Raw genomic sequence first — 26,165 nt, 5'->3', positions numbered from 1 at the left:
TTCCGTGCTTTTGAACATTACACTGCAGTTGCCGAAATCGATCCAGGAAGAATTGGTGTTCACTGACGGTTTCTAAGCTTGCATACACCGGCTTGATATCTCTAAGTTCCAGTCGAGAAGGGCTTTCGTCTCTCTCCAGCATGTATGTTTGCAGACATTAACCTAATTACAAGCTTGCTTACATGAGGAGTTTTGTCTGAAAACTAACTGGCCCTCAGCCAACTAGAACAATTTCTGGGGGTTCTGTCTTCGGCAGTTTCAGCTTACAAAGTTCCTCGCGAAAACTTGCAAACGCCATCCTTATAAAAATTGTCTATAGACCGTCTATAGACTTCTTATAGACTCTATAGCCTTCTTATAGATATTTCTTTTCGTCTATTCATAGTCTATAGACTGTCTATAGACAGAAGTCTACTAAACGTGTATGGCCATAAAACAATAGATTGTCTATAGACTGTCCACAGCTTTTCTATTGCCTGTAGACTGTTCTCTATTTATTTATTTATTTACCCACAGCGCCAAGCGTCATTACAGTGGGGGAGGGTATACATAAAAAACAAACATAACTTAAGCAGTGTCAGCCACAGAAACAAGTCCAAATTGCATCAAAACAAAACAAAAACAAAAATAGATAAAAAATTTCACAGAACCACGAAACTGAAATGGTTATTACAAGGTGGAAAAGAAAGCATAGTCTATAGTCTATAAACATGGTCTATAGTCTATAGACTTTACAGACATAAATCCATGGGCATACACCTATAAATTGTATATATAGACTGTCCATAGCATTTGTATTGCCTATAGACTGTTCTCTAGGATTGGTATCTATAGGATTTGTATTTGTATGTATAGGCTTTATAGACAGAAATCTATGGACAGTCTATAGACTGTCTATAAAATTTTTGTAAGGGCATGCCAGCAGATATCATCGCCTCCCTCGTTTTCTGACTGTCTACCTTTTGTTCTCCTTCGCTTTGCAGACAGTACGACGGTGTTTTTACAAAAGATGCTGGTAGTGGTGGCCTCCGAGAAACCCAAGGACGTCTAGGCGCGGCTCGAACCCTCGCCAACGAGCCCCTCTTTCATCAGCCGCCCATTCCTACCAACATGGCGGCGAAGCGGCTGTCGGATTTCGTCATCGTCGTTGACACTATCACACTGGAGGAACCGTTGGGACGTGATCGTACGCTCTTTCAACCCCGATCGCAAACAAGCAAAGAAAAAGGAATGAAACAATGTCCAAATATGTCAAAAGTAGAAAAAAATGCAGTTGAATGCAAAAATAAGAAGCAACTATTATGGACACTGTTAGGGCTTTACAAAAAAAAATTCAAAATGTAAAAGCAATGTCTCGTTGTTACCGTTCCCTGGTTTCGACCACGACAGTTTTCGGTGCTTTGGCGTAAGTGGCACGGAGCTCATACGATTTCACCCTTATGTCGTGCAACCCTATTGCCGAAAGAACATCTTTAGTCCTGTATATTCATTATACATCCATTAGGTCCAGTTCACACAGAACTGAAATCTTACAAGCCATTTCCGGAAGGCTCATGATCTCTAGCAGCAGCCATTGTTAGTTTTCAAAGACATGTTTTTACGTGGAGGCCAGAAAAATCGAAACCAGGCAGACCTCTGAACAGGGGCTTTGCTTTGATCCACGAGTTTTCAACATCCCCTTTATCACAGGGTCTCCTCCAGTACATCTGTTTTGTTCCCTCCATTGTGACTGTAGTGGACGGTCGGCTTCTATAGACACCACCGAGTCGTTGGGGTCACAGTCACCCAAGTTCTCAGCTCTTTGCATCTGGAAGGATTGGTTTTAGGCCTAGACTAGCCGACGACAACACTGCTAACAAGAAAGCGCGGTAAGATGGAATTATTTAAGCGCCGTGTAAGTGATTGAACGATCTACTTCTTATCTTAAATGCTATGTCATTAGAGGTCCCATTCTCACACGCGCCACCGGTTGCCCTGTATGAAACAGCCACCTGACAGGGTAGTGGCGCATCGCTTAACCACTGCACTACGGCGCCGGTAGTGAGTTATATTTGGTTACGAATCTGTGGCCAAGCAGTTTAGCTTCCTTTGAAAAAAAAATTAAATCAAATCTCAGATTCCTGCTTTTACTATGAGCTCCGTGCCACTCGCCGAAACGGGTGATGCGTGACAACGAGGTAGACCATATAAATATTTACATATATGTGTGTGTGCGTGTGTAGGTAGAAACATGTGTGTACATAAAGCGGTATGCTCGTGAGCATATATGCACGTATATATTTTTATAATTAAAACATTAAGTTGGCCGAAAAAAAAAGTATCGCGGAGGCGTTCCGAATGTCTTTCAGTACCAATGCTTCCAACAATGCGCGCGTAGGAACAAAATAGAAGGACTGGTATACAGTCTAACCTCGTTATAACGAAACGGTTTATAATAAAGTAATGGATATAGCGAAGGAATGATGAGTTCCCTTGGAAGCTCGGTCAAGACGGGCTGTAAAGAAGCTACGGCTATAACGAATTAATCGCTGACCCCCTTCAACTTCGTTATAAAGAGGTTCAACTGTATAGATATCAAGGACGTCGGAGGTAGCCCTGCCACATATCGAATATTTGTGGGGACGAACTGATTGTTTTGTTCTTGCTTTTCTTTTGGTGAATTTACTCTGTATTAAGAATGATGTTGTCAGCATCGTATACTGTAGCGATGACGCTACTTTTTGAAGCATTTGTAATTTATTTGTAGCGATGCATTTCCTTTCCGCGTAAAATCACCGGCTTTGGGAATGCGTGTACGGTCCAGAGTTTTGCATTATCGACAGCCTCATTAAGTTGTCACGATTCCAACATTTGGTCCTCTTGATCCGGTTATCAGTTATCTCATCTTGCAGTGTCATCAGCATCTTCAGCACCTCTCTCGAAACATGTAACGCCGACGCTTCCAAGCGCGTGAACTTAAAATGATTTTCATAACTATTAGAGGTGATTGGATGCGGCGTCAAAAATACCCGTAGGGACATCGCAAAGAAGCTTCAGATCGCTTTAAATACCTAGGTGGCCAATGATGTGAAAAAGTTTTGTGACATCAACTGAATATTTTAGCAGAGCTCCGCGGACCATTTCGCTTTCCTCAGAACGGCCCTTCAGAAAGTGTTTTTTTTTTTGGTTCTGGAGAAAAAATAGGAGCTCTGTGTGTGATCTCCGATATTTTTGGCTGTACATGATGATGCAGTGACAGTAGCTGTCATGCCTGTCTGGAACAGCTAAGCTGAACATAACATAGGTAGTGCATTCTTTTTTTTTTTTGTCATGCGACCTAAACTTTTTTAGCTGTTCCAAGGCTATTAAAACTTCAATGCACCTCTCTCATAGGGTGCATAGTTTTTTGTGGACAATGTTGGTTTACACTGCGCAATCATTATGCGTCGTAAAATTTTACACTTTGTTGACTTGTGCTATATAGTGCAATAGGTGTGATCAAAGAACTTGAGGCAAATGCTTCGTTCCATAAAAATAGGAAGGTACTGTATGCATGGTAATTGCATTTATATCAAAAACAAAAACGAAAAGAACATTAACAAGTCGGCAGATTCTTTTATCACTTCCATGTTACTCTGTAAACACGTCTGGAGAAGTTTCGATCTATTCGACTAATTTGTTTTAGTTTTTTTTTAACTTGCTGTCTATAACAAGGGGGCACTTTTCTGTGTCATTTGTCATTTTTGAGTGTTTTTTAATGGTGCAGTCATTATCTACTGTATTTCCATATGTCTCCAAAGCTACAGTGCATATTTTTTTTTGTTTTACCTGAAAATCTTATAATATTCGACTACATCTAATTTGACGTGCTCTGAATCCAATATTTTCAAAACTAGTGTGAGAAACTGATCTTGTGTCTGATTTGTAGTGCTTTTTCATTTTTTTAAAACGCAAATCATGATCGCAATGGCTTATTTGCGTTAGGCTTCTTGGAAGCGCCCCATTCATTGCTTATTTTTTCTGTTCTTGCGAAACGCCTTCGCAATTTTCTTTTTTTCTTTCTTTAAGAATCTTTTTTTCACTTCAGCAACAACACAAACAAACCCAAAGAAAGTTTTGTAACAGAGGTCATCCTAATTCTATACACTTCCCGCTGGACTGACGAGACCTTTGTTACGAATGTTTCAGGAGTAACACTAGTACATACAAACAAAGTTTTTGTAAAAGTGTTCATCCACGTTGAGTACACTTTCCACTGACTTAACTACACTTTTGCTACGAGCAGTGTAGCGGCCACACAAACACATTTAAAGAAAATTTTGCAAAAGCATTCATTTGCATTCTGCAGGCTTTCCATTGACTTCACTAGTGTTTGGTTTGCAAAGAGCTTTTTGAATGCGAATGCAGATTCTTTTTGTCAAGGATGATGCATTGATGGTCTTACAGGTGTGGAGCCTATTGTCTGCATATCGTTTTTTGTTTTTTAGATGGAATGTCTGCAAATATTTCGGCGGAGTTTGGCAGCTATGTCTAAGAGTAGGGTGAAAGGAGTGGACGTGCTCTATAGGGTGAAAAGATTATCCATGTAAGAGGCGTCGTGCCGCACTGCGTTCTAACTTTCGTCAATAGATGGCGTGATGAGCTAACTTCAGGTGCTAGTGGACAGTTGGTCTCTAGCATATGCTCAAGGGCAGGCACACTAGAGTGTATTACGAAGTGTACCCTTGAACGCTTGAAAAACTCTACCATAGCTATTGTTGGTGCAGCAGGCTTCATACTTGACCAGCGCGAAAAAAAAAGACACAGAAATGCATATTCAAACAACAAGAGCTATTGGCCATCAAATAGCTATGTGGGCCACCATTGTAAGACATCAAGTGGATGTATTTTTATTTTTATTTTTTCTATTTTTGAAAGCCTTCCTTGTTGCTGTGCAGCGCGAGAGAAAAAAAAAGTGAAGTGTATTACAACTTCGCAGCTGGAGGCTGCATTGATGGGAGAAAAGATTGAAAACAGCGTGAAGTAATGAAACCATTGTTTTTTCGTAATGAAAGAAGGCATTACAATAAATCCTCTTACACCACGATTCCTTTTGTTCTCCTTTATTTTCTGCCAGAGCAGCCTTTTGTTGTGCTTTGGTTTCTGTTTTCTTTTTGTAATAAAATTTTGCTTGGTTGACGAGAACAAGAATCTTTGTTGGTTGTGATTGTTTTCGTGCTGACGATTGACTGCTGTTCATATCTGGCTGATACTCACGGTTGCCAAAAGTTTTGAACCCTATTTGAGCTATGCGAGCCTTGCTGAAGGAACGGAAATATGACCAAATCAGGCTCTATTGGTTGTCGTGAAGGGCACTGTTCTCTCGACATTAGTTATTGTTGATACCAAAGAATGTTGTTCTCTTTACCTTATTCTCAAACAGCTCTGCGAGCTGTTTGAGAGATTATCGTATAGTACCCTGATACGGGCTTTCATATAAGTTCTGTTTAAAAGAAGGCATTGAGCTAAGACTGTCACGCATTACGCAGGGCTTCAGGGTGGTGACTCCATGATTTAGCAAATAACTGCTATCGCACTGTCATAAAGTCTTTCGGCTCAAATCTATACCTTGAATTCTAGAATGTCACAGACGCGTCAAACGAAGACAGCACAACTCGGCCAACTTCACAGTGGGAGCGCTGTATATTCCAGGCGGTCACGATATAGTACATTACGCGCAGAAACTGGCACAGTTGTGCGAATGACGGCATGGACGTCGTTCAGAGTGTGTCGAATAGGGAAGAAAAAAAAAGCGTCATGTCGTGTAGCTGCTACCGATTTATTTCCGTCTTTTCACGTCACATGATCAGCGACACGTCACCTTTTGAGTCATGTTTTATGTTTGTCATCTGGTGGTTTTCAGGCTTTTACTCTTTGTGGCCCTATAGTGAAGAACATTTTACATCAAGCGCGCAGCATTTGATAGCCTTCAAGGCAAACGCTTCGTTTAAGTCTTTTATGTGTACTCGAACGTCGGCTCTAAAAACAGGTGATTACGGAAGACAGTCTGTTCCTTCTTGAGGTGCTCTAGACATTCATCATACTCCTCTCCCGCTTACCAAGCTGACGGCTGAAAATGTATCCAGCCGTAGAGAATTTGTCCTAGAACAGTGGCAACCTTTTCAAACCTCGTGGTTCAAAATTCTGGGTCGCTTTTTCACAACTTTCTGGCCCTGGACTTCAGAGAAATTTCTGTGTTCATACTTTAGTATAATACTTTGGTACGTGTTCGACAGTGCGAAGAAACCGCTCAGGATGATGCAACGCGTGATACCACGGTTAGCAGTCGTCTTAAACAGAAACTTAGCCCTAGGAGAACGCAGTTCATCGCCATAGTGCACGAAACTTTTGTGAGCCGTGATTTAAACGCGACCCTATGGAGTAGCTCTATACTGCTCTGCGCTGCCGTTACGAAGTGAGCCGTGCTAAAAGCATTGAACAAACGCCGAACACTGGAAGCGCTTGTTCTCAGAACCTATAAAAGCGGTGGCATTTCCCTCTTAATACCCGATGGGCACTGAACATCCCATGAACGTCCTGCAGACGTCTTTAATATCCGCAGGATTAAACCTCTCTTGGACGTCCTGTAGACGTCTTGAATATCCGCAGGATTAAACCTCCCTCGGACGTCCTATAGATATCTTGAACATCCGCAGGATGTTCAGTGGAGTTTATATGCCTGTTGGGTATCCTTTTTTTTAGCTCAGATTGCTTATCCAGTGAGACGAGCACCGCCTATATGCCTCCGCGAATGCAACAACGTCGTCGACAAGTCTTTCATGAAACACGTTCTTCCAACAGATGGCGGCTTCGCTCCACGCTATATTTTTGGCGCACTTTTTTTCCCAGCCAGGAATGCCTCCTTTTGCCTTACAGCTCACGGCTTGGCACCGGCATCTAGCTGATGAGCGCACTGCACCGAACTTTGTAGGACTTACCTCCGGAAGTGTTGCCGTCTCCTAGCTATAAAGTTTATGCTGGTAGACGTTGCTTGCCTGCAGCGACACAAAAGCTCGCGAAACTTGTTGGCGCAGGTTTCACTCACGGAATCCAAAAACCCGAACTAGTTTGCCGCGCGCAGTAGTTTCCTGTAACTTTATAGTTAAAACGGACTGTGATGGTAATAACGAATTCATAATAGAAAAGCATGTTGTTATCGCTATATTTCTAGCCAATTGCTGATCCTCGGTGATCGAAAATTTCATTTATGTATTTAGGCTCCATTAATGTTGAAATTTTGTTTCACTTTGTTCTGCCTATCGCGTTTTTGCGAACAGAACAGGTTATCGCTGTTGTGAGTGAGCAGACAATTTGCAGAGAAAGAGATATCTTTCTGCAAAGGTAGAACACAACAGACGTGTTGCCTATTGACTCCGTTCGACCTCCTAAGTTGTGCCTTATGCGTTAAAATGTAAGAAAATGAGTTCGTTGTGAGTGTTGAGTAGTCTTTTCCGTATCGCGATCTCTTAAGATTGAATGAGAGTGCGTGCAAACTAGCGATTTTAGGTCATCATCGTGGCTTGTGTCTATGTCGTGTTGTACACAATAACAACACTTGCGGTGCTTAGATGTGCTACCTTGGATCGACGGAACAGTCGTCGTTTCTTTTGTCCGTTTGTTGTAAACCAGAAACAAGAAAAAAAGAAAGCAAAGTAGCAAGTAACAATGTAAGAAACACGATACGGTAACGCTTTCTTCACAGTTAGGGTGGCTGTGGAAGTCTACGGTACTCAGCCACAAAGCCGTCATCGAAATAGCCCCATTTCGTTAGCACTAATACTGGCAGTTATCGTCGGTGGTGAACGTTAAATTTTTAAAAGCTCAAAAAGTTCTTTGAAGGTGAGAACAGGGTTTCTTCTTACCATACAGAGATTTAGAGCTTGAGGGCTGGCATAATAGCTTTAATATACGACTGAGAAGGAAAACGTGCAACCTGGTTACTTTTGACAAAGGCTGTACATTCCGTCTGATCCCAGGTGGCGCGTTTTGTACAGTCAGGTAGATTCGTACTTGTCTTCAAGCGTTCGCCATTGTCTGTGCTCTGTCTGAATAACTTCTGTCGTATGTGCATCATGGAGCAGATCAGTTCGATAGCCATCGAACATCACGCCGACTAGATGAGCATGGTTACAGTAGAACCATGTACCGGTGCGCCATGAGTTGTGCGTTCGTCATGCCCATTTCTTTGCCGAGCAGCGTAGGTGATCATGAGGAACATCCTACCAGGCACTTCAGGAAAGCATCGTCATTCGGAAACAAGAGCGGTTATTGTTCTGTGCACTGCCGTCTCTATTACGATTGTGGTGTTCTAATTCCAGGCTGCTGCTTTGTATTTAAGCTCGTTCTCATGTCGACTTTTGCTCGAAAACTTTTGTGGTTGCCTTTATTTCTAGCTATCACTAAGTTCCTAAGACATTTAGGCGCGGATGGTAGACTTCAAGTGGGAGGTTGCACGTTGCACGTATCTTGCACGTTGCGATAAACCTTAACATTTTGTAGTCATTGACCCATCGCTGACCCTGATTACGAGTGCCGATTTTGTGTGAGATGTCCTCTTACCCGTGTGTCGTTCCAGGAGTGTCGTCTATTTCGCGGGTTACTTCTTGTGAGCTATGTTTTTGCGGTGGCCGTAATGTCAAACATGGTTGTAAAACTTGGAAATGTATAGCGCAGAGTAAAAAGCTAGACTGTGCACATGAGTGCGTTGTGGTGTATGTACAGGTTTGAAGCCCTTTGAGAACTCTTAATGGTGTCGTCACTGGCACTCCGTCAAATGTGTGAACAGAAAGAAAAACTGTCTCTACTGTGCTGTCGCAAGTCCTTATGCATTAAAACATACGGTGTGTGTGTGTTTGTGTGAGCAGTCTTGTATGTGTTCCTGCTTTCAGAAAAACCTGTGCCTCCCGATGATGCTGTAGAATGCTTGGTTTGTCGCAAAACTGGCGGGAAACGTAATGACAGATGACTTATAACTTATAAGTAACCGTACTCGCCAGCTCGTAAGCGCCGAAATCTGGCATGCGGCACAATTTCTGCGTCTTCGCTTACGAAATAATTAATTGGCAGAGTGCATCATAATCATATCATCATGAAAGTCCTGCACTGAAAGACTAAGCAGCCTCTTCCACTAGCGTCCAGTCAGGGCGGAGCAGATCCAGCCCTTACCGCCTCTCACCTGCGAATTTCCTCAGATTATTAACCCCCGAATTACCTGCTGTCTTCATATAATGCTACTCCTTTTTGGACCCACATCGTCGGCGCGGTCGTTTTCTTGAGAACAAACGCAATCGCTGTAAAAAAAAAAAAAAATATTGAACAACTCTGGCTTCCATCTGTGTGTGGACACATGGCTGGTCTAACTAACAAAGCGATAAATACTACGAAATCCATCTGGGTGCAGCTCGCACAGTCACATATGAAAGGCACCCGGCTATGGTTCATCTTAGAAGCTTCTTACTTCTTCGTAAAGACGCACAAGTTTCTCAAATCATTGAGACTTTTATCAAGATTTGTATTTCCCCGATATGTTCTGTTCAATGACGTAAGAGCGTAATGAGCGAAAACCTTTCATCATATACTATAGAGAAACTATAAACATAAGAAAAACTCCCCGTATGCTGTTTGAACGGTCTCACAAAGATTAACGCTTTCTAATAACGAGAGGTTATTGGTCCAGACGCGAAATTTCGAGAGTTATATGGCACCTATATTGACAGCTAACTGCCTTTCTTAACCTGATGTGTAACTCCCTCTGTTTTTTTTTTGTTTTTTTAGCAATGTACTAGCCACTAAAGGAAGAAATGGTACAGTGTTTGTCAAAAGTAACCAGGCTGCATGGTTTGCTTTTCGTTCGAATATTAAAGTCCTTACGGCTTCTCAAGTTCTTTGAAAGTGAGGACACGGGTTCTCCTTGCCATACAGAGATTTAGAGCTTGAGGGCTCTCATAGTAGCTTTAATATACTACTGAGAAGCAAACCGTGCAGCCTGGTTACTTTTGGCGAAGACTGTACATTCCTATAGGAGGTGCATATAACGCAATTTATCGCTACAGCCTCAGAATTCGAGGAAAGCAACTGTGTAGGAGTCCCCTAAAGCGCACTCATCGTACTGTCTTTTTTCAACCTTCCTTTATGCGGATGATATCACGGTTTGGACGGAGCCCGGAGAACCATTACGCACGACCGAAATTCAGTGCCAGACTATCCAGCACACGCTGGACGCCATGGCTGCCCACCTCCCATAACAGGCATGGCTCCTTCGCCTGAAAATACTCTCTGCATTCTCTCCAGAGGGATGCGAGGGGAACACCAAAAAGTCCACCTTCTCCTGGTTGTAGCCCAACTCAAGCGGGCCCTTGATGGGGTCGTGCAGATCATCGGTGTACCCCTTCAGGAACGAGGTAGCGCCGCTACTTGATTCAGGTCATTGTAGTCACAGTAGCGACAAATTCCGCAACTTATGCAATGGACCGCCCACCACCATCCTATACGAGAACCAAGATTCACTCATTCACGCCATCGTCGTGGTTTCGTGGGGAGGCAGTAGCGTAAGGACGCGCTGCTAAGGTAGTAGGAACCCTGGACTAAGGGCCTTTCCCATTTTGGCGGCCGCAAAGCTCCTTATAGAAAAAAAAAATGTTTACCATCACCACCACCGAACGACAGACAGGCTGAAGCAAAAACAGCCTAACGCAGAACCAAAAGCAAAGACTGCCTAATGCAGAACGAAGAGAAGACTCAGAGCAGACATGGTCTCAAGTGACGCGGTAGCCATCAGCCACTAAATGTCTGCGTGCATTGTCTTTTGCCATCGATAGATAGCCAACTGCAGCCAACTTCGTTCAATTACGGGTGTTTCAGAAAACAGTATTGTTTTTGTCAGTACCGCCATGATTGTCTTCTGCTTGAATTTTAAGATATATAGCTTTAAATATCACTCCTCCTCATGGTATGTGCCAAAAACCTCTACGCTGGCTCAGCTACAGTCGCTTACAATCCAAACACGAAGAGGAAAATGCCTTTTAAAAGAAGCCTTACAACCAATGGCGTAGGCCTACTCTCATGACGTCATGGGCAACCGTCTTGCGCCTGATGTACGGGCTAGGGACCAGGGCCCCTGCAAGGCGATAGGCGGAGAAATTATTAAACTATGTCGAAGCATTTAAGGGCATCTGTCGGTTCGTTCTTGAGTTCTATCCGACTTCAGGTAACCACATCCCACTGAACTCTCTTGAATGTCGTTGCAAATTGCTATACTAGTGTTGCAGGCAAGATGGCGAGACACATTACGAACTAGAGGCACAGACAGCATTGTTGTAAAAATGTCGAAAGCGTGTTTCGTTGTAAGTTGCCTAGAAAGGCGGGCACACAGTGACGCACGCCGTCGAGTTGATTAGGCGGTATCCCGGCTTGCACTCGCATCCGGGCCGTCCGCATTCATAAGGAAAACACTCCTCCTGGCCTCCGCCCCCACAGCGCTCCGGGAAGCAGGATTTGCGCTCCACAAACACCATATTGGCTTGAGCGCAGACAGGAGGGCATGAGGAAGCGGGTACGCAGTGTCCGCCGTCCTTTGATGACCTGCGTAGTCGATATCATCATCATCACCATCAGCCTGACTACTCCCACTGCAGGGCAAAGGCCTTTCCCATGTCTCTCCAATTAACTATGTCCTTTGTCTGTTGCGGCCACCGTATCCCCGCAAACTTCTTAATCTCATCCGCCCACCTTTCTGCCGCCCCCTGCTACGCTTGCCTTCTCTTGGAATCCACTCTGTTAACCTTAAGGACCAGCGGTTATCTTGCCTTCGCATTACATGCCCTGCCCAAGCCCACTTCTTGCTCTTGATTTCAACTAGAATATTATTAACGCACGTCTGTTCCCTCACCCACTCCGCCCGCTTCCGATCTCTTAACGTTACACCGATCATTTCTTTCCATAGCTCGCTGCGTTGTCCTTAACTTAAGCTGAACCCTCTTTGTTAGCCTCCACGTTTCTGCCCCGTAGGTGAGTACAGGTAAGACACAGCTGCTGTATACTTTTCTTTTGGAAATATTGAAGGTAATGGTCCATTCTTGATGCGTAGAAAAATCGTTCTTTTGAACTTTTTACATCGCCCGCATGGAGCAGTTAAGATTGCCATAGAAAAGCAATGGGGGACACTGTTGACGATCGTAAGAAGAGGTGCCGTAATGATGAAAATGAAAATTAGATTAGAGGAAAGGAAATGGCGCAGTAACTGTCTCACATATATCGGTGGACACCCGCAGCCCCCTATTATAGGTCGCCGGTTCGAATTCCTGCCGCAAGCTATAGGCTCTAACTCAACTAGTTCGTTTATGCTGCATGAAACGCTGAATCGTATGACACCATCCGGAACATTCTGCGGCAAACGGTTGGCATGATACGCTTTTTCCGACGCGTGGTGCCGACAACTACGACGCCGACAGCTTTTCGGCCGAACGAGCTGTAAACACGGTCGAGTAAATAATTAACAGAAAAAAAATGCAAGCCTACCGATGGGAGATCTGCGGATATACTGGTTACCATAGTGAAATTTTACAATATAAAAAAATACTCTTGCCAAAAAAATTGTTGGGTATGTGCGATGTAAAGCGTGAAAGAGTCTATTGAATACGTTTAATCAGTTCTGCCGGCACATTCGGTATCAGAGCAGGACTTCAAGGGGGAGGCCTGTTGTCATGTATAATGACTTCTGCTGTCAAACTGAATAACTAAATTGGCTTGAAAATGTTGTAATCAGACTCGATACCGAAATGGGTTCTGTTAGAAAATAATCTGCTGAGTGTGTAATGAATTTTTCTATTGGGGTCCATACCATGGCTCTGGACATTTTCAATGTCTATTAATTGTCTTCTACCAGACACGATACGAAAATAAGATCTATGAGATATAGAGCTTGTTAGCTTTGCAATTAATTATGTCAGCACATCGGATATGCGAAGTTTGCTGGGTGAACACTGCCGCGCGGTCTAGTTTGTTTCTGACTGAAGCCCAGAAAGGACATGAACGAATGAGAGCCACAGTTGTTGTTGTTGCGACTGAGAGAAGGATGAAAAGGAAAATGCACGGGCCTGCTACTGGCTCGAGCCAAGCCACCACCGCTGCCACGTGCAGATAGAGGAGAGTTAAAAGATCAGAGGAAGGAGAGAGAGGAAAGGAAAGACGCGCGTCGCAGCAACAACTGCGTCCGCCGGAGCGGACGCTGCTCAAAAAACAGATAAGCGACCGAAGCCGCGCTCGCCGAAGCGAGAACAGATGCACTAATCGGGTGCCCGTCCTTTCGTTTGTGCGCCTGACCCGTCCTTGCCCTCTTCGCAGTTCCAGTGTTCTCAAGGCTGACATAATAATGGAATGTCGTGCCATGCCCGACTTAGGCTTCGCATTACTTCGAACAGAAACAACAGTACCACTGTCAGGGCAGACGTTTTGAATACCTACTGTCTCATGATGAATACTCGAGCGCTGAAAAACGTGGACGAAGACGAGTAACGCATGCATGAATCGCCTGTTTCTTGTCTTCTTTCCTGCTTCGAAGAGCTACAGTATTCGCCAGTAGTCTCTTTCCACCTGTTCTGAAAGCCAGTCTGGATAATTAACGGCCGGATGACCTGCCCTTCTTCTCCAAACCGGTTTAATGCGGATTGCCAGGAAATGCCCTCTGTACTCGGTGTCGGTTGACCGCATGAGAGCATATGATTGTGCGTCTAAGTCCTCGGCAAAGGGCAGGTACAGTCTTCGTCAAAAGTATACAGCCCAAGGAATCTGCTTCCTAGCGCCGCTCGTATTGAATACTCAGGGACCCTAGTCCCACAAAAGCGGGAGGAACTTAAGTCCTCAAACCTCCCGAGCTTATAAGCAAACCCTTTGGGCTGTACATTTTTGACGAGCACTGTACCTTAAGTTCTTAACTAGTCGTATATCACAACATAACTAGACATTGCTCATTGCCGAGGACGCCCACCTGACGAACCCGTCCAGGCAGTAGCAACCGGATGAGCAGGTCCTTGGGCACGGGGCCGGGTAGAGCTGCCCGCAGACGGGAGCGCAACCTCCGCAGTTGACGAAGTCCGAGAAAGGGTCCCGCCAGCAGCTGCGGCAGTCGCTGTCGGCCACGCATTCGCCGAGCGCCGAACGTCGGAAGCCCGGCTTGCAGACGCAGCCCGAACAGGGACGCGGACTCTCCTCGGAGATGGCGCCGAAACCGGAAGGAGACGGACGACCTTCTCCGGCGTCCCCGCGGCAGGGACGATCGGGATTGGTGCAGGGGTCGCCGAGTTCCTCGTTAAGCGGGCACCCGTCGGTCTCCAACATCTCTCCATTGTCTTTTGGATCAGGGACAAAGAAGATGTCAGAGGTAGGGTTGACGCTCACCCTATCACACACCGAAACGACCATCTTGGACAAGAAGAGGCTTATCATTAACTTCGCTCGAGGTAGCACATCCTTCCAAGCTGCTCGAATTCTACACATTTCCCAGCCAACACACATCATCATCATCATTATCATCATCATCCTCACTACGCCCACTCCATGGCGAAGGCCTCTCCCATTTCTCTCCAATTAACCCTGCCCTTTGCCAGCTGCGGCCACCGTATCCCTCCAAACTTATTAATCTCATCCACCCACCTAACTTTCTGCCACCCCGTGCTACGTTTGCATTTGCATTTGCGTTTGCATCAACCCACATATGGACTCGATAATCTGGACCCCAAACCTTACATCTTTCCTCGGCAAATCTGCCACCCACTGCATCGCCCGCGAATTCGCCTACGGGGCTGAGGATGATCACATGCGGATAATCAAAGAACCCATAATTTCATATGCAGAAGCCACGGAAGCCTTCCAATTGGCTAGACTACGATGCCCCTCACCTTCATTGCATGAAGAGATGATGCAGATCCCCATACCCCACCTCCCTTTTATCCCATCCGTCCCTTTGGAAATGACCAATAAAGTTGTTGCCAACCAACCAAACAACCAACCAACCGACCAACCATGTCAGCGACAGCCTGTAAAGGTAACAGACCAGTGTGGCATGGTATGATATGGTATGGTATAGTGTGGTATGGTAGGGTATGGTATGGTATGGTATGGTATGGTATGATATGATGCGATATGGTGCGGCATTCTACGACGTGGCATGGTAGGATATGGTGTGTTACGCATCGCAGCACAGCATAACATGGCATGGCATGCGGTGGTATGGTATGGTATGGTATGGTATGGTATGGTATGGTATGCATGGCATGGTACGGCATGGCAAGGTATGGAACGGTATGGTAAGCATGGCATGGTACGGCATGGCATTGCATGACACGGTGTGGTATGGTATAGTATGCATGGCATGGTAAAACATAGCATGACATGGCAAGGTATGGTATGGTATGGTATGCATGGCATGGTATGGCATGGTATGGCATGGTATGGCATGGTATGGCATGGTATGGCATGGTATGGCATAATGGCATGACATGCCAACGTATGGCATGATATGAATGGCATGGTACGGCATAGCATGGCATGACATAGTATGGTATGCTCGGTAACTGGGCGGTACGGTTCATGGTGTTTAACATTCCGAAACTACACGCGAGCTATGAGATGCTGTACCGCTGGTGTACTGTACTGCTGTACTAGATGGGTTTCAACCACCCTGTATTCTTTAGCGTGCACTGACACTGATAAGCGCAAGTGCGCTTCCTTTCATCTGCATTGAATATTTCCGGAATTCGATCCCGCTAACTTTGGCTCGGCAGGTTAAAAGCAAAGCCGATGAACCACCGCGGCGGGCGGTAACAGAGAGGGTTTATAGGAAGGGAAAGAGATCCAGATGTGACAAACGGTCAGGAGGAAGGATCAGGAAATGTGCTGGGATAAGGTGACCATGTGTAATGCAGGAAATCAGTTGGAGAGTCTTTTGTACGTCAGTAGAAGTAATCGGACTAATTATGGGAATGATGAACGAAGAATGTATGCGCGTTTAGGTCGGGAACGTGGTCTTTATGAACAAAACATCTTCATAAAGCTGTGCCACATAATGTAACCGTCGTCCCAAGCAGAAAGAGATAGGGAAGATTAATGCACTTTGATAGGACAGTTGCTCTGTAGGGCAGACAAAGGGAGGACAATGGTACAAGATATGCAAATACGATGGAGAGGAGGATGACCAGGGATGGAATGATATTTAAAAAGGCAGAGAAGCAGGCGCAGAGTTGAGAAAATATTCTGGAAAACTAAGGCAGTGAGGGGAATGATGGACAGGAGCATTCAAATAACAGCAAGAGATCTTCATCCTACAAAGTACTCAGCATAATAAAGCCTTCAGGATTTCAATGGATATACTTAGTTCTGAGGCTAAACTTGGGCTATAAAAGTGCATTATCGCAGGTCTCCGTATTAGTCTCAGCTGCATGCAGTTCTTTTACAGCAAAGAAATATCTCAGTACAAGAGGCTTTTTCTCCACTTTTCCCATTTTCTAGGGTATGAATGCAGCCGCCAAAGCTGGAAATCGTACCCACATGCTGTTGTCATCATCGTCACCTTCTTCATCAGTCCCAATATGTCCACTGAAGGAAAGAGACCTCTCCCACTGATCTCAAGTTCTCTCTCTCTTTGTCCAGTTAATCCTGAAGAGGTCCAGCTGCAGCCACTGTATCCCCGCAAGCTTCTTAATCTCATCCGCCCACCTAATCTTGTGCCGCCCTGTAAGTTTGAGCAAATATTCAACTTCTTCAAACTTACCTTCAGCCTGCAGAGAAGCGCTGGTTGCCATCAGCATCGAACTAAGCAGTATGTGGCGAATCAACTGCATCGTGGATTTCCAGTCGGCGATATCGACGAATATGTCCGTTATTTCGTAGAAAAAAAGAACCAAAGAAGGATCCCACGAAGCCGGCTAAGGACGCAGTGACTACTTCCGCGAATCGATAGGGTTCCGTCGTCCAATTGAGGCCCACCGCTTCTATACTGGCCCCGCGTGATGTATGCAAACAAGAAGGCGAAGAAATATTGACGTTGACACCTCGTCGCTTAGGCCCAAGGTCCAGAGCAGTGGCTAAGGTCCGCGGGCTCGATTTTCCATATGATACGGCACAAACGAACTGGCCGCCGTATGTAAAGAATAACAGTGACCAATGAGGCTGACGGAGACCCCAGCGTGCTCACTCCACAAAACGTGACGGCCTGCTGAGAGTGAGCTAGAAAAAAAAAATGGTTGCCTAGCAGTTCCGTCCGTAAATAAAAAATAAATGGCCAGCCTACAACGTGGATGGTTAGAGAGATCAAAGAACTCATGCGGGTGAAATGCCCTGCTCCGCTGACGCAGGCCCGGTTGTTCGAAGCCACGTGCGATTCAGACCCTGCTCCTGCCCGCATCAGACCACGGCCAGACAGAGTACGTACGAACCGAGGACGAAAGAAAATATTGGGGACGCCATAACGAAATTCGAGTCGGAGAAGCAGCTGCGGTGTTTTCGACCACGCGAGGGGTCGTAAGACAAATTGCGTCGCAACCCGCATAGGTTATAAGTGTCACAGCTACCTACACGCCCACGGTTTGCCTGTTGAAAAATTGTCACGGGTGAGTTTTGCTTGCTTTTTTTTCACCTCTTTTACGCGTTGTTTTCGTGACCGTGTTGTTTGCTGCGGTTTTTGAAACAAGAGTGGGAGGTGAGAGCTAAAACGGACATGCACTCGAAAGCCTGTTTTCGGATTAGGTCAGAGTTTCAGCCAGAACAGTTGCTGATCGTCAGTTTCGCATGGATATTCAAGCGCTTTTGCAGGAATGGTTAATAAAAAACGTATACAGGGCGTTTCATTTTAATCAATAGAAATTTTCGATAAAATTCCGTGGCAGAGGAAAGGCTACGTTTTTAAACTTGGGCTATCGATCAAGCATGTTTGCGAGCGATTGTAAAGCCAGTTGCGCTAAAAACGCGAACGCAAGGGAAGACACATATACAAGATAACAGCAATCTTAGTCCGGCAAAAACTTTTGATAAATTATAATCGGAAGAAATTAGCAGGTTTAATTACTACTTAATATTCTCTCAATAAAGTTTCATCTCCTTCCTTCGGGACAAATATGTATTAAATACAATGAAACATGCCATATACAATGTTCTGCAACTATATCGTCGCAGCTTTGAAAAATTCTCCCGCCTCAACAAGAGGATTGTTTGCAGTGAAACCATGCACTAAGATTGTGTATCAAGGTAAATTTTGTCTCGTACCAAGTCTTGTACCCACCTGACCGTCTTATCCACATTCACCTCAGGTGAGGTGAATGTGGATAAGACGGTCAGGTGGGTGCTATGGAGAAGCCACACTTATGAAGGGTAAACTTTTTTATTCTGCACAAATATCCTAGTAGAAATTAAGATCAAGAAATTGGCCTGGGCAGGGCATGTAATGCGAAGGCAAGATAACCGCTGGTCCTTAAGGGTAACGGAGTGGATTCCAAGAGAAGACAAGCGTATCAGGGGACGGCAGTAAGTTAGGTGGGCAGATGATATTAAGAAGTTTGCGGGGATACGGTGACCTCAGCTGGCACGTGATCACGTTAACTGGATAGATGTGGGAGAGGCCTATGCCCTGAAGTGGACGTGGTAAGGTTGGTGATGATGATGATGATGATGATGATGATAGTACGGTTCCGTCAGGGTCTTCTAATAGAAGAGTTGGAGAGATGATAGTGCGCCAGCCCTTGAGTAAAGTAGGTCTGCGAATGCCGGAATTTCTGCAAATCTGGTTTTGAGGGATGCTCGGATATTTGGGAAGTGCTGTAGAAGACTTACAGCCGAACGGAAGCGCCTGGCCGCTACTGGTCTTCTATACCACATGATATCACATTTGATGGTTTGGTTTATGGGGTTTAACGTCCCAAAGTAACTCAGGCTATGAGGGACGCCGTAGTGAAGAGCTCCGGAAATTTCGACCACCTGGAGTTCTCTAACGTGCAGTGACATCGCACAGTACACGGGCCTCTAGCATTTATTTCGCCGCCATCGAAATTCGATCGCCGCGGCCAGGATCGAACCCGCGTCTTCCGGGTCAGCAGCCGAGCGCCATAACCACTTAGCCAGCACGGCGGATCCTCTAGAGCTTCTCCTGGAGCTTCTCCTTCTCCTGGCAAGCACCATCCTGGATCTCCGAAATCTCCTTGAGAAGACTCTGAAACCGCTGGATGGTCGTTATTCTTCCGTATACGCGGTTTTCAGAGACTGCCAGTTGTGTGCCTTTCGTCAATGCCCACGCAGCATATAGTGCAACGCGCAGACGGTAAGGCAGCCTGGTTCACAACAACCACCAACGAGCAGAACAGTAGCAGCGGAACACAAGGAAAAATTCGAATTTAAAAAAATAACGCGAATTGCAGTTGCTATCGCGTACCAAGCTATCAACAGCTGCTTCCCGCTCATGGTCCGCTCCCCAGAAAAACCTCGTCGACATCCCCAAGGCAGTTTCCAGCCTTTCGAATGGAAGTTATAGCCGTGGTCTCTTGCGACCTTTGTTGGAGGCATACGTAGGTCACAGCGAAAAGTATCTGAACATTCAGGCTAAGAGAAAAACTCTTAGGCGATCCTCAGTGCATCGTTTGAATGTATTAGAATTCAAATTCGTTATATATCCGATGTCAACACACAAAAAGTTTGTTATATTTGAGTTGACATGCTCAGGTTCGTTATATCTGATGTAACGCATGGAATTTTGTTATATCCAATGTTAATACGGTAATGTTTCTTATATCCGGAGATACAAAGTCCGTTATGTCCGAACAGAGCAGCTTCGCTGGCCACTGCATGAGGGCGCTACGCTATCGCCACAGCCGACCACGCCTAGTGTTAAACTGCAACAAACTCTCGCGCGGTGCATTGCACATCATCATCATCATCATCATCAGCCTAACTACTCCCGCTGCAAGGCAAAGGCCTCTCCCATGTCTCTCCAATTAACCCTGTCCTTTGCCAGCCGCGGTTACCGTCTCCCCACAAATTTATTAATCTTATCCACCCACCTAACGGTCTGCCGCCCCCTGCTACGCTTGCATTCTCTTCGAATCCACTCCCTACGTCTCGAGCGTCGCCTGTTTTCCCCAGATGTGCGATGGCGGAGACCATAGCCGGTGCGGCCTCTACTGCGGGCAGCCTGGATGTCAGTGCAAGGAAGGCTTCTACACGCTTCCGAACGGAACTTGCGTCGACAGCTGCTAGATGCCGCTCAGTGAACACGCAGGAGCTCTCGCAGAGAAGCATGAAAACACGAATATTAAAGGGCTGTTGTTGTTTTTGTTGTTCTTGTTACTGTTTTGGTTGCTGTTGTGCAATCGAAAACATGGCATATACCCCCGAGTGGGATGGGGTCGACCCCCCCAAAGTTCAACATTGAAACATTTTTCCGAGATGGTGCCGACGTGAAAATGCATACTTCTTTTGAAAAGCGCATTTATTTAAGAATCGTCAATCTGTGGAAAGTATAAAAGAGGAAAAGCTTACAGGATCAGGCTTCAATATGACCTTGTTCTCATGATCCTTTTTTTTTTTCGTGCTCTTATAGCTAAACCGGAACCGAGATATTGCTATAGCCTGTAAGAAGCATTATGCTATGTGCGGATAGAAGGCTGAATGGTTAAATATTTGTGGTGCGATGTGTATACTAACTTAAGCTGCTGGGAGAGTTGGTGACTTTACGTTGTGATAGTACGCAGCTCAAATAAGTGGTACAGAGGAAGAACGTGAACAACCGCTGAATAGCAACTAAAAGCATTTATTGCGCAAGTACACAATTATAATTGAAGAAGGCTAGCGCAGGAGCAGTATTCAAGAAAAAAAACGACCAATTCTCTATGCCACGCACGTTGTCTGCCGCAGTTTCGGCTACAATGTAATCTCTACATATGCATTTTCCAATTCCACTGCCCGACAATCCACCGTCCTTCCGACCCCAAAACAATGCCAATGTCCTTATTTATGCGCCGGGTATGATATCACATGCGTGTCAACTGCGCTTTCTGAAAACTACCATCAAAGTTCCGTAAAATCTATTCCCTGTTTAAGCACTGTCAAAGCAGCCCTTATCAGTTTTAATCAGTGCCCACAACAGAGTGTGTGCATGCAAGACGCGACAGCGCCTAATGCCAATACACTGACAAGGTAGAAAAAAACGGCACAGTAAAAACAAAAACGAACGTCCGGCATTAAGAGTATTTGAAAACTAATTACACTACAGGCTGTACACATGACTCCGTGTGCCTTACAAACATGGAACGCTTCTAATATAGTAACTCGAAATACAGTATGAACACAATCGGTGAGCATTATTTACGGTCCATTCCACGCACTCCTCGGGAAAATTTACGGAGTGTCCAACAAAAATGTGTAAAAAAATATGATACTAAAAACCCAGTTTTAGTTGATGTCATCCCCGCAGCTGGGGCGAATGAAAAGTGGCACGAATTGGCTGAAGCATTCGAGTCACAACCTCCGCGCCTTACCGACAACCCATAACATTATTTGACAAAATAGTTCTCACAACTGGCAGCTTCTGCATGCCTAAAAGCTTCTTGATTGCAGCCCTTAAGAGAGGGACAAGAAAACACGAAAGTGCTACATTTCTGCGCGAACGAAAATTGAAGCTCGCTTAATAAATAATAAATTTACATTTACTCCTTATATTAAAAATATAATAGGTTACTTGTGACCCCCAAAACAAATCGTGTGTGATATTTGTGCCCCAACCCCGTTGCTTTTTGAATCTGAACGCGAATCCACATTAGAGCCTGAATTCCCTATCTAGACTAAATCTTAAAAAAACCGCTGATTGAAATTAAATAAGGTAAAGCACCGCTTCGCACAAAAAATCTCTCCTCACAGGCATGAAAAGGCAGTCACGAAACAACGACAGGTGCGTAAACGACGTATGAGCCAACGAACCATCTCTACATTCCCGGCAAGTCACCATAGATCGCACCCCTCGTTAGAAGTCACATTTCGGTGAGCGGTGCAGCCGAAGGCATCGGCGAATTTCACGGACAGCCGCAGGGGCATATTGCACCAGTCGGCTTGGCTTGGCTCGTCCTGGCTCGCTGTCTCGCCCAGGCGGGTGCCGCAGCTGGCAAAGCAGATGGCCAGGAAGAACAGCTGATCGGCGGTGTACTCCTTAAAGCCGCTACTCCAGTCAGGATAGCCGGGACTAGACGCAAGCGCCTTGTACAGGGGCCTCAATGACGCCGCCGCTACGAACATTGCGTACAGGTAGCCATTATCAGCGTTCCGCTCGGACCTGACCGCCTGAGCTATCGTCGCGTTGGGCCGGTCCTGTACAAAGGCATCTCTGATGCAGCGCAAGATGTCATTTTTGTCCTGGTTACTTCCTTTCGGAAGACCACTCAACGAGGGGTCCACGGCAGGTCCCGTTGGGTCCATTGCGGCCAGCAGCTGACGGGCAAGTAGCGACCCGACGACGCCGTAGTTGACGCTCTCGTAAGCGCCCGCCGGAAACACGGGGTCCAGCATGTACAGGTTGGGAAGAATGGCCATGTGAGGCACGACCGACGTGTCGTGTTGTCGCCACAGGTCTGCCCAATGCAAGTCCCACGAGATTTGTAGTGCCCACGTGGTCTTGTCCGGGGCGACCGAAGATGGTGGTTCCAGGAATCGAAGAACCCTGTCCCAGCTACTGTGAGGGATCCGGCTCAGGTTGTCCAGGAACTGGTCGCCAAAGTCGGGCAGGCTTTCAACCACCTCCGAAAGGCCGTCCCTTCCATATATTTCGCCGGTCAGCGCTGCTTCGTACGTCATAGCCGTGTCGTTAAGCAACCTCAGCACCAAGGGTCGAGAGGAGTCGGGAATCCAAGACGCGGTCCTCAGAAACTTGCCTAAGAACAGCTTTACCGATCTGAAGACTTCAGACACCTTGCTGACACGCTCGGAGTCAAGCAGGAGCTTAACACTTTGCGTGGTAAGAAGCCTCGGTGCCAGACGGTTCACAAGTCGGTAGCATAAGTCGCTGTGACTCGATGCAAGGTTGGACTGGCTGCCATAGATGAGAGTGGCGATCTTGGCACTCGCGAAACGGCCCAGGTACTGCACCACAGAAAGACCCATGAAGTCCAGCAGGTTATTTTTCGGCACGTCAACCAGGATTCGGCCCACGGCGGCCATTTGGTGTTGGTTGAGGACTTCCACGGGAATCGAGGAAATGAACTTCGCCTCTGGCTCGTTTAAGTGCTTGCTGACCATCCGCGCCCACTGCTCGCCAGAAACCGACATATTGAGATCTTTGGCGAAGCTTTTTAGGCTGTCGTATTGTGTCCAGGATTCCTGACGTCCATCCGCCTGACCACCTGCTAGTTTTTCAAGGATATCCCTCTGGAGTAAATCCAGGGCTTGGCAATGGGCTATGTCAGGACTTCGGTCGCCGTGCTTTGCCATGGCTTCCCGTAATGCGCAGATAAGATCCGCGTTGCTCTCACGAAGTCTGCGTTCCTCGAGAAGAGTCTGAGGGCCGATACCGATGGAGTTGTCGGTGAATACTAGCCGCGAAGGTGAAGAGGTTGCTGGTTTCTGGGGCCCTCGAGACGTCGGTCGCCGTGGGTTGAAGACAAAATACACGTAAAAGAAGACCGGAAGGTGCCAGTTGAGGGCCAGGTCGAGGGCCACGTCGAGGACGTTAGCGTTCTCGTCGATCTCGGGCCAGGGAAGACGTCGTTCCTTGAGGAACAGCTGGAAGTAGCCAAGAGTGCCCGGCGCAGGCTCAGTGACGCAGCTCTGGTACAACATCGCTACCTTCTCGTAGCCGTCTTGGTTCTTCGGCGGAGGGTGCGCGTTCGCGACCTGTTTCATTACCGCCTTCTGGAAGGCCAGCATCGAGTCTTCGAGGAACGTACGGCCACCGGACGCGGGGCGCCATCGGTCGCAGACGTAGCGGTGGAAGTCATCGCACGGGTCTCGCGAGGTGTTGATGGAAGCCTCCAGGGCCCGTACGTAGTCTCCGCACTGCTGCGCCCAGCAGGGGATGGTGTGACGCGGAGGTCCCCCGCGCGGGAACAACACCACGGCGACCAGCAGCAGCAACGCGACCAGCAAGCCGCACGAGCAGAGAGCACTACTCAGGCCTCGACACCAGGCGTTGTCGCCACGAAGTCTCGTCGAAGGCGTGATGGGAGGTCGCGACTGCAGGACATGAAAGAATACGCAGTGGATCTGGAGCTCAAATTTACGAACTGAGCGCTTAATTATAACTTCTGGTTCCTTTCTTTAAAGGTTTACTAAAGAGCATTCAGAGCTCGTCTTTTTACCGCGGGAATTCGATCTACACACCCCGATCATTCTTACTCTTACAAAATTGTTTGTTCAGTCTATAGACAGTCTATAAAGTCTGTAGACTCTCTATAGACAAATCTTAGAGAACAGTCTACAAGAAATACGAATGCCATAGACAGTCAGCAGACAATCTACAGATTTATGGCCATACCCTTTTAGCAGACTTCTGAATAGACAAAAAGAAATGTCTATAGGAAGGCAATAGAGTCTATAAGAAGCCTATTGACTGTCTATAGACCATTTTTATAAGAGTTACAGGGTTCGAATTCTTGTCCTGCTCGACCCATTTTCCTATTAAATCGAGTTAAACGTCCCGGCTCCCGCCTTTTTTTTTTTTTGAACTCACCTCTGAAAGTAGGAGGAGCCAACCAACGCGTGGAGTGCCTTTCAGCCAGCCGCTTTCGCTTTTATTTTCTTTTTTTTTATGTTTCGTGAATGCAGTTTCAGTCGCAGACAACATAGCAGCAAATAAGGCCCCCGGAAATAAAAATACGCGCGGACTCTGCTTTACGTATCACTCCGCCGATGTGAGAGCAGCAGGCCGTCACGCGACTGCTGAAAGGCACTCCGCGCGTTGGTTGACTGCTCCTACATTCAGAGGTGCTTTCAAAAAAAAAAAAACGGCGGTAGCCGGTACGTTCAATTCGATTTAACAGGGAAATCGGTCGCACAGGACAATAGTTCAAAGTTTATAACAATTCTTGGTGCGTGTAGGTCGAGCTCTGGCGGCAAAAAGACGAGCTCAGCAACGTAGCGAGCTATGGAAAGAAAAATGATAGGTGTAGCGTTAAGAGATCGGAAGCGGGCGGAGTGGGTGAGGGAACAAACGCGGGTTAATGACCTCCTAGTCGAAATCAAGAGGAAGAAGTGGGCTTGGGCAGGGCATGTGACGCGAAGGCAGGGTACCCCTGGTCCTTAAGGGTAACAGAGTGGATTCCAAGAGAAGGCAAGCGTAGCAGGGGACGGCAGAAAGTTTGGTGGGCAGATGAGACTAAGAAGTTTGCGAGGATACGATGGCCGCAACTGGCGAAGGACAGGGTTGATTGGAGAGACATGGGAGAGGAGAGGCCTTTGCCCTGCAGTGGGCGTAGTCAGGCCGATGATGATGATGAATCTATCTATACCTCGATGTGTCCGAATGCTGCGCAGCGTCTACGCGGCCACTTACGCTGGAGGACATCTCGGCAGAGAAGCTGGGAGGCCGATGGGACTTCCACTGCGGCGAGCCAACCAGGATCGAGCGCAGGGTGCCGCCCTGAGACTGCGAGGGAGCCGGGCTGTTGGACATGGCGGCGGCGGACCGCTCCAGTCGTCTCCCGGCGTCGAAGCAGCAGTCAGCGTGAGTGGTGTCCTAGCCTCTCTGCCCGACTCCTGCGTCTTCTCTGCGTGCGAATTGAGCGGACGTTCTCCAGAAGGGGCCGAGGACGAGACAAGCAGGAGGAACCACGATAGCGGCCGTCCTTCGTTCTTCCTTATCTTCCTCCCTCTCGCGCAAACGGCTCGTGACGACACGAGGCCCCGGATGATGATGATGATGATGATTATGATGAACAAGAAGAAGAATACATTATTGTTAGAATTTGCCAATCCCCCCACGTGGGTATGTGCCATTATAAAGAGGTGAAGAAGAAGAAGAAGAAGTTAGAATTTGGATCAGTGCTGTTTTCTGGTTCAGCTGCTTGCAAAATTCGCCCGCTCGTTCTTTTAGAGCAGGAAGCTCTACGGTTGTGCCTTGGTCTCCCTAAATTTGTATCTAACAACGTGCTTTACCTTGAATTACAAATTCCACCTTTATTATCTAG

General features: G+C 46.5%; 3 protein-coding genes across 3 annotated transcripts in view; 1 reads left to right on the top strand and 2 right to left on the bottom strand.

Moving 5' to 3' along the window:
• Positions 1-5,065, top strand: part of LOC149330484 (large neutral amino acids transporter small subunit 2) — a 181,355-nt gene extending 176,290 nt beyond the window's left edge. Inside the window, exon 12 of the mRNA XM_089561063.1 lies at positions 984-5,065. Coding sequence (XP_089417189.1) covers positions 984-1,051 — 68 coding nt within the window. The 3' untranslated portion in view covers positions 1,052-5,065. The remainder of the gene's footprint in view (positions 1-983) is intronic.
• Positions 5,066-11,369: 6,304 nt separating this feature from the next.
• On the bottom strand, positions 11,370-16,859 carry LOC149330483 (uncharacterized). Its single transcript, XM_089559439.1, has 3 exons — positions 16,784-16,859; positions 14,003-14,363; positions 11,370-11,598 (listed from the first exon to the last, which is right to left on the bottom strand). Exons 1-3 carry the CDS (start codon positions 16,851-16,853, stop codon positions 11,370-11,372), a joined length of 660 nt encoding a protein of 219 aa, XP_089415565.1. The 5' UTR covers positions 16,854-16,859.
• A 2,279-nt stretch (positions 16,860-19,138) lies between these two features.
• On the bottom strand, positions 19,139-25,654 carry LOC149330482 (neprilysin-1-like). The gene is made up of 3 exons (XM_089559438.1): positions 25,532-25,654; positions 21,998-24,213; positions 19,139-19,331 (listed from the first exon to the last, which is right to left on the bottom strand). The coding sequence occupies exons 1-3, from the start codon at positions 25,649-25,651 to the stop codon at positions 19,139-19,141; spliced, it is 2,529 nt and encodes an 842-aa protein (XP_089415564.1). The 5' UTR covers positions 25,652-25,654.
• Positions 25,655-26,165: the final 511 nt, after the last annotated feature.

This window comes from Amblyomma mixtum, chromosome 9 (assembly GCF_055824585.1).
Source record: "Amblyomma mixtum isolate Tamu chromosome 9, ASM5582458v1, whole genome shotgun sequence".
Classification (NCBI taxonomy): domain Eukaryota; kingdom Metazoa; phylum Arthropoda; class Arachnida; order Ixodida; family Ixodidae; genus Amblyomma; species Amblyomma mixtum.
This window is presented reverse-complemented; position numbering and strand designations above follow the sequence as displayed.

What these genes read in the sequence shown, in the direction of transcription:
- LOC149330482 (XM_089559438.1), bottom strand. Translation starts at nt 25,651, where the DNA reads ATGTCCAACAGCCCGGCTCCCTCGCAGTCTCAGGGCGGCACCCTGCGC. An exon ending in CTGCCGAGATGTCCTCCAGC is followed by an intron (nt 24,214 to 25,531) that starts GTAAGTGGCCGC and finishes CATGTCCTGCAG; the next exon opens with TCGCGACCTCCCATCACGCC. An exon ending in AACGAGGGGTGCGATCTATG is followed by an intron (nt 19,332 to 21,997) that starts GTGACTTGCCGG and finishes GTTGTGAACCAG; the next exon opens with GCTGCCTTACCGTCTGCGCG.
- LOC149330483 (XM_089559439.1), bottom strand. Translation starts at nt 16,853, where the DNA reads ATGCAGTTGATTCGCCACATACTGCTTAGTTCGATGCTGATGGCAACC. An exon ending in CGCTTCTCTGCAGGCTGAAG is followed by an intron (nt 14,364 to 16,783) that starts GTAAGTTTGAAG and finishes CTGATCCAAAAG; the next exon opens with ACAATGGAGAGATGTTGGAG. An exon ending in TGCCTGGACGGGTTCGTCAG is followed by an intron (nt 11,599 to 14,002) that starts GTGGGCGTCCTC and finishes TCGACTACGCAG; the next exon opens with GTCATCAAAGGACGGCGGAC.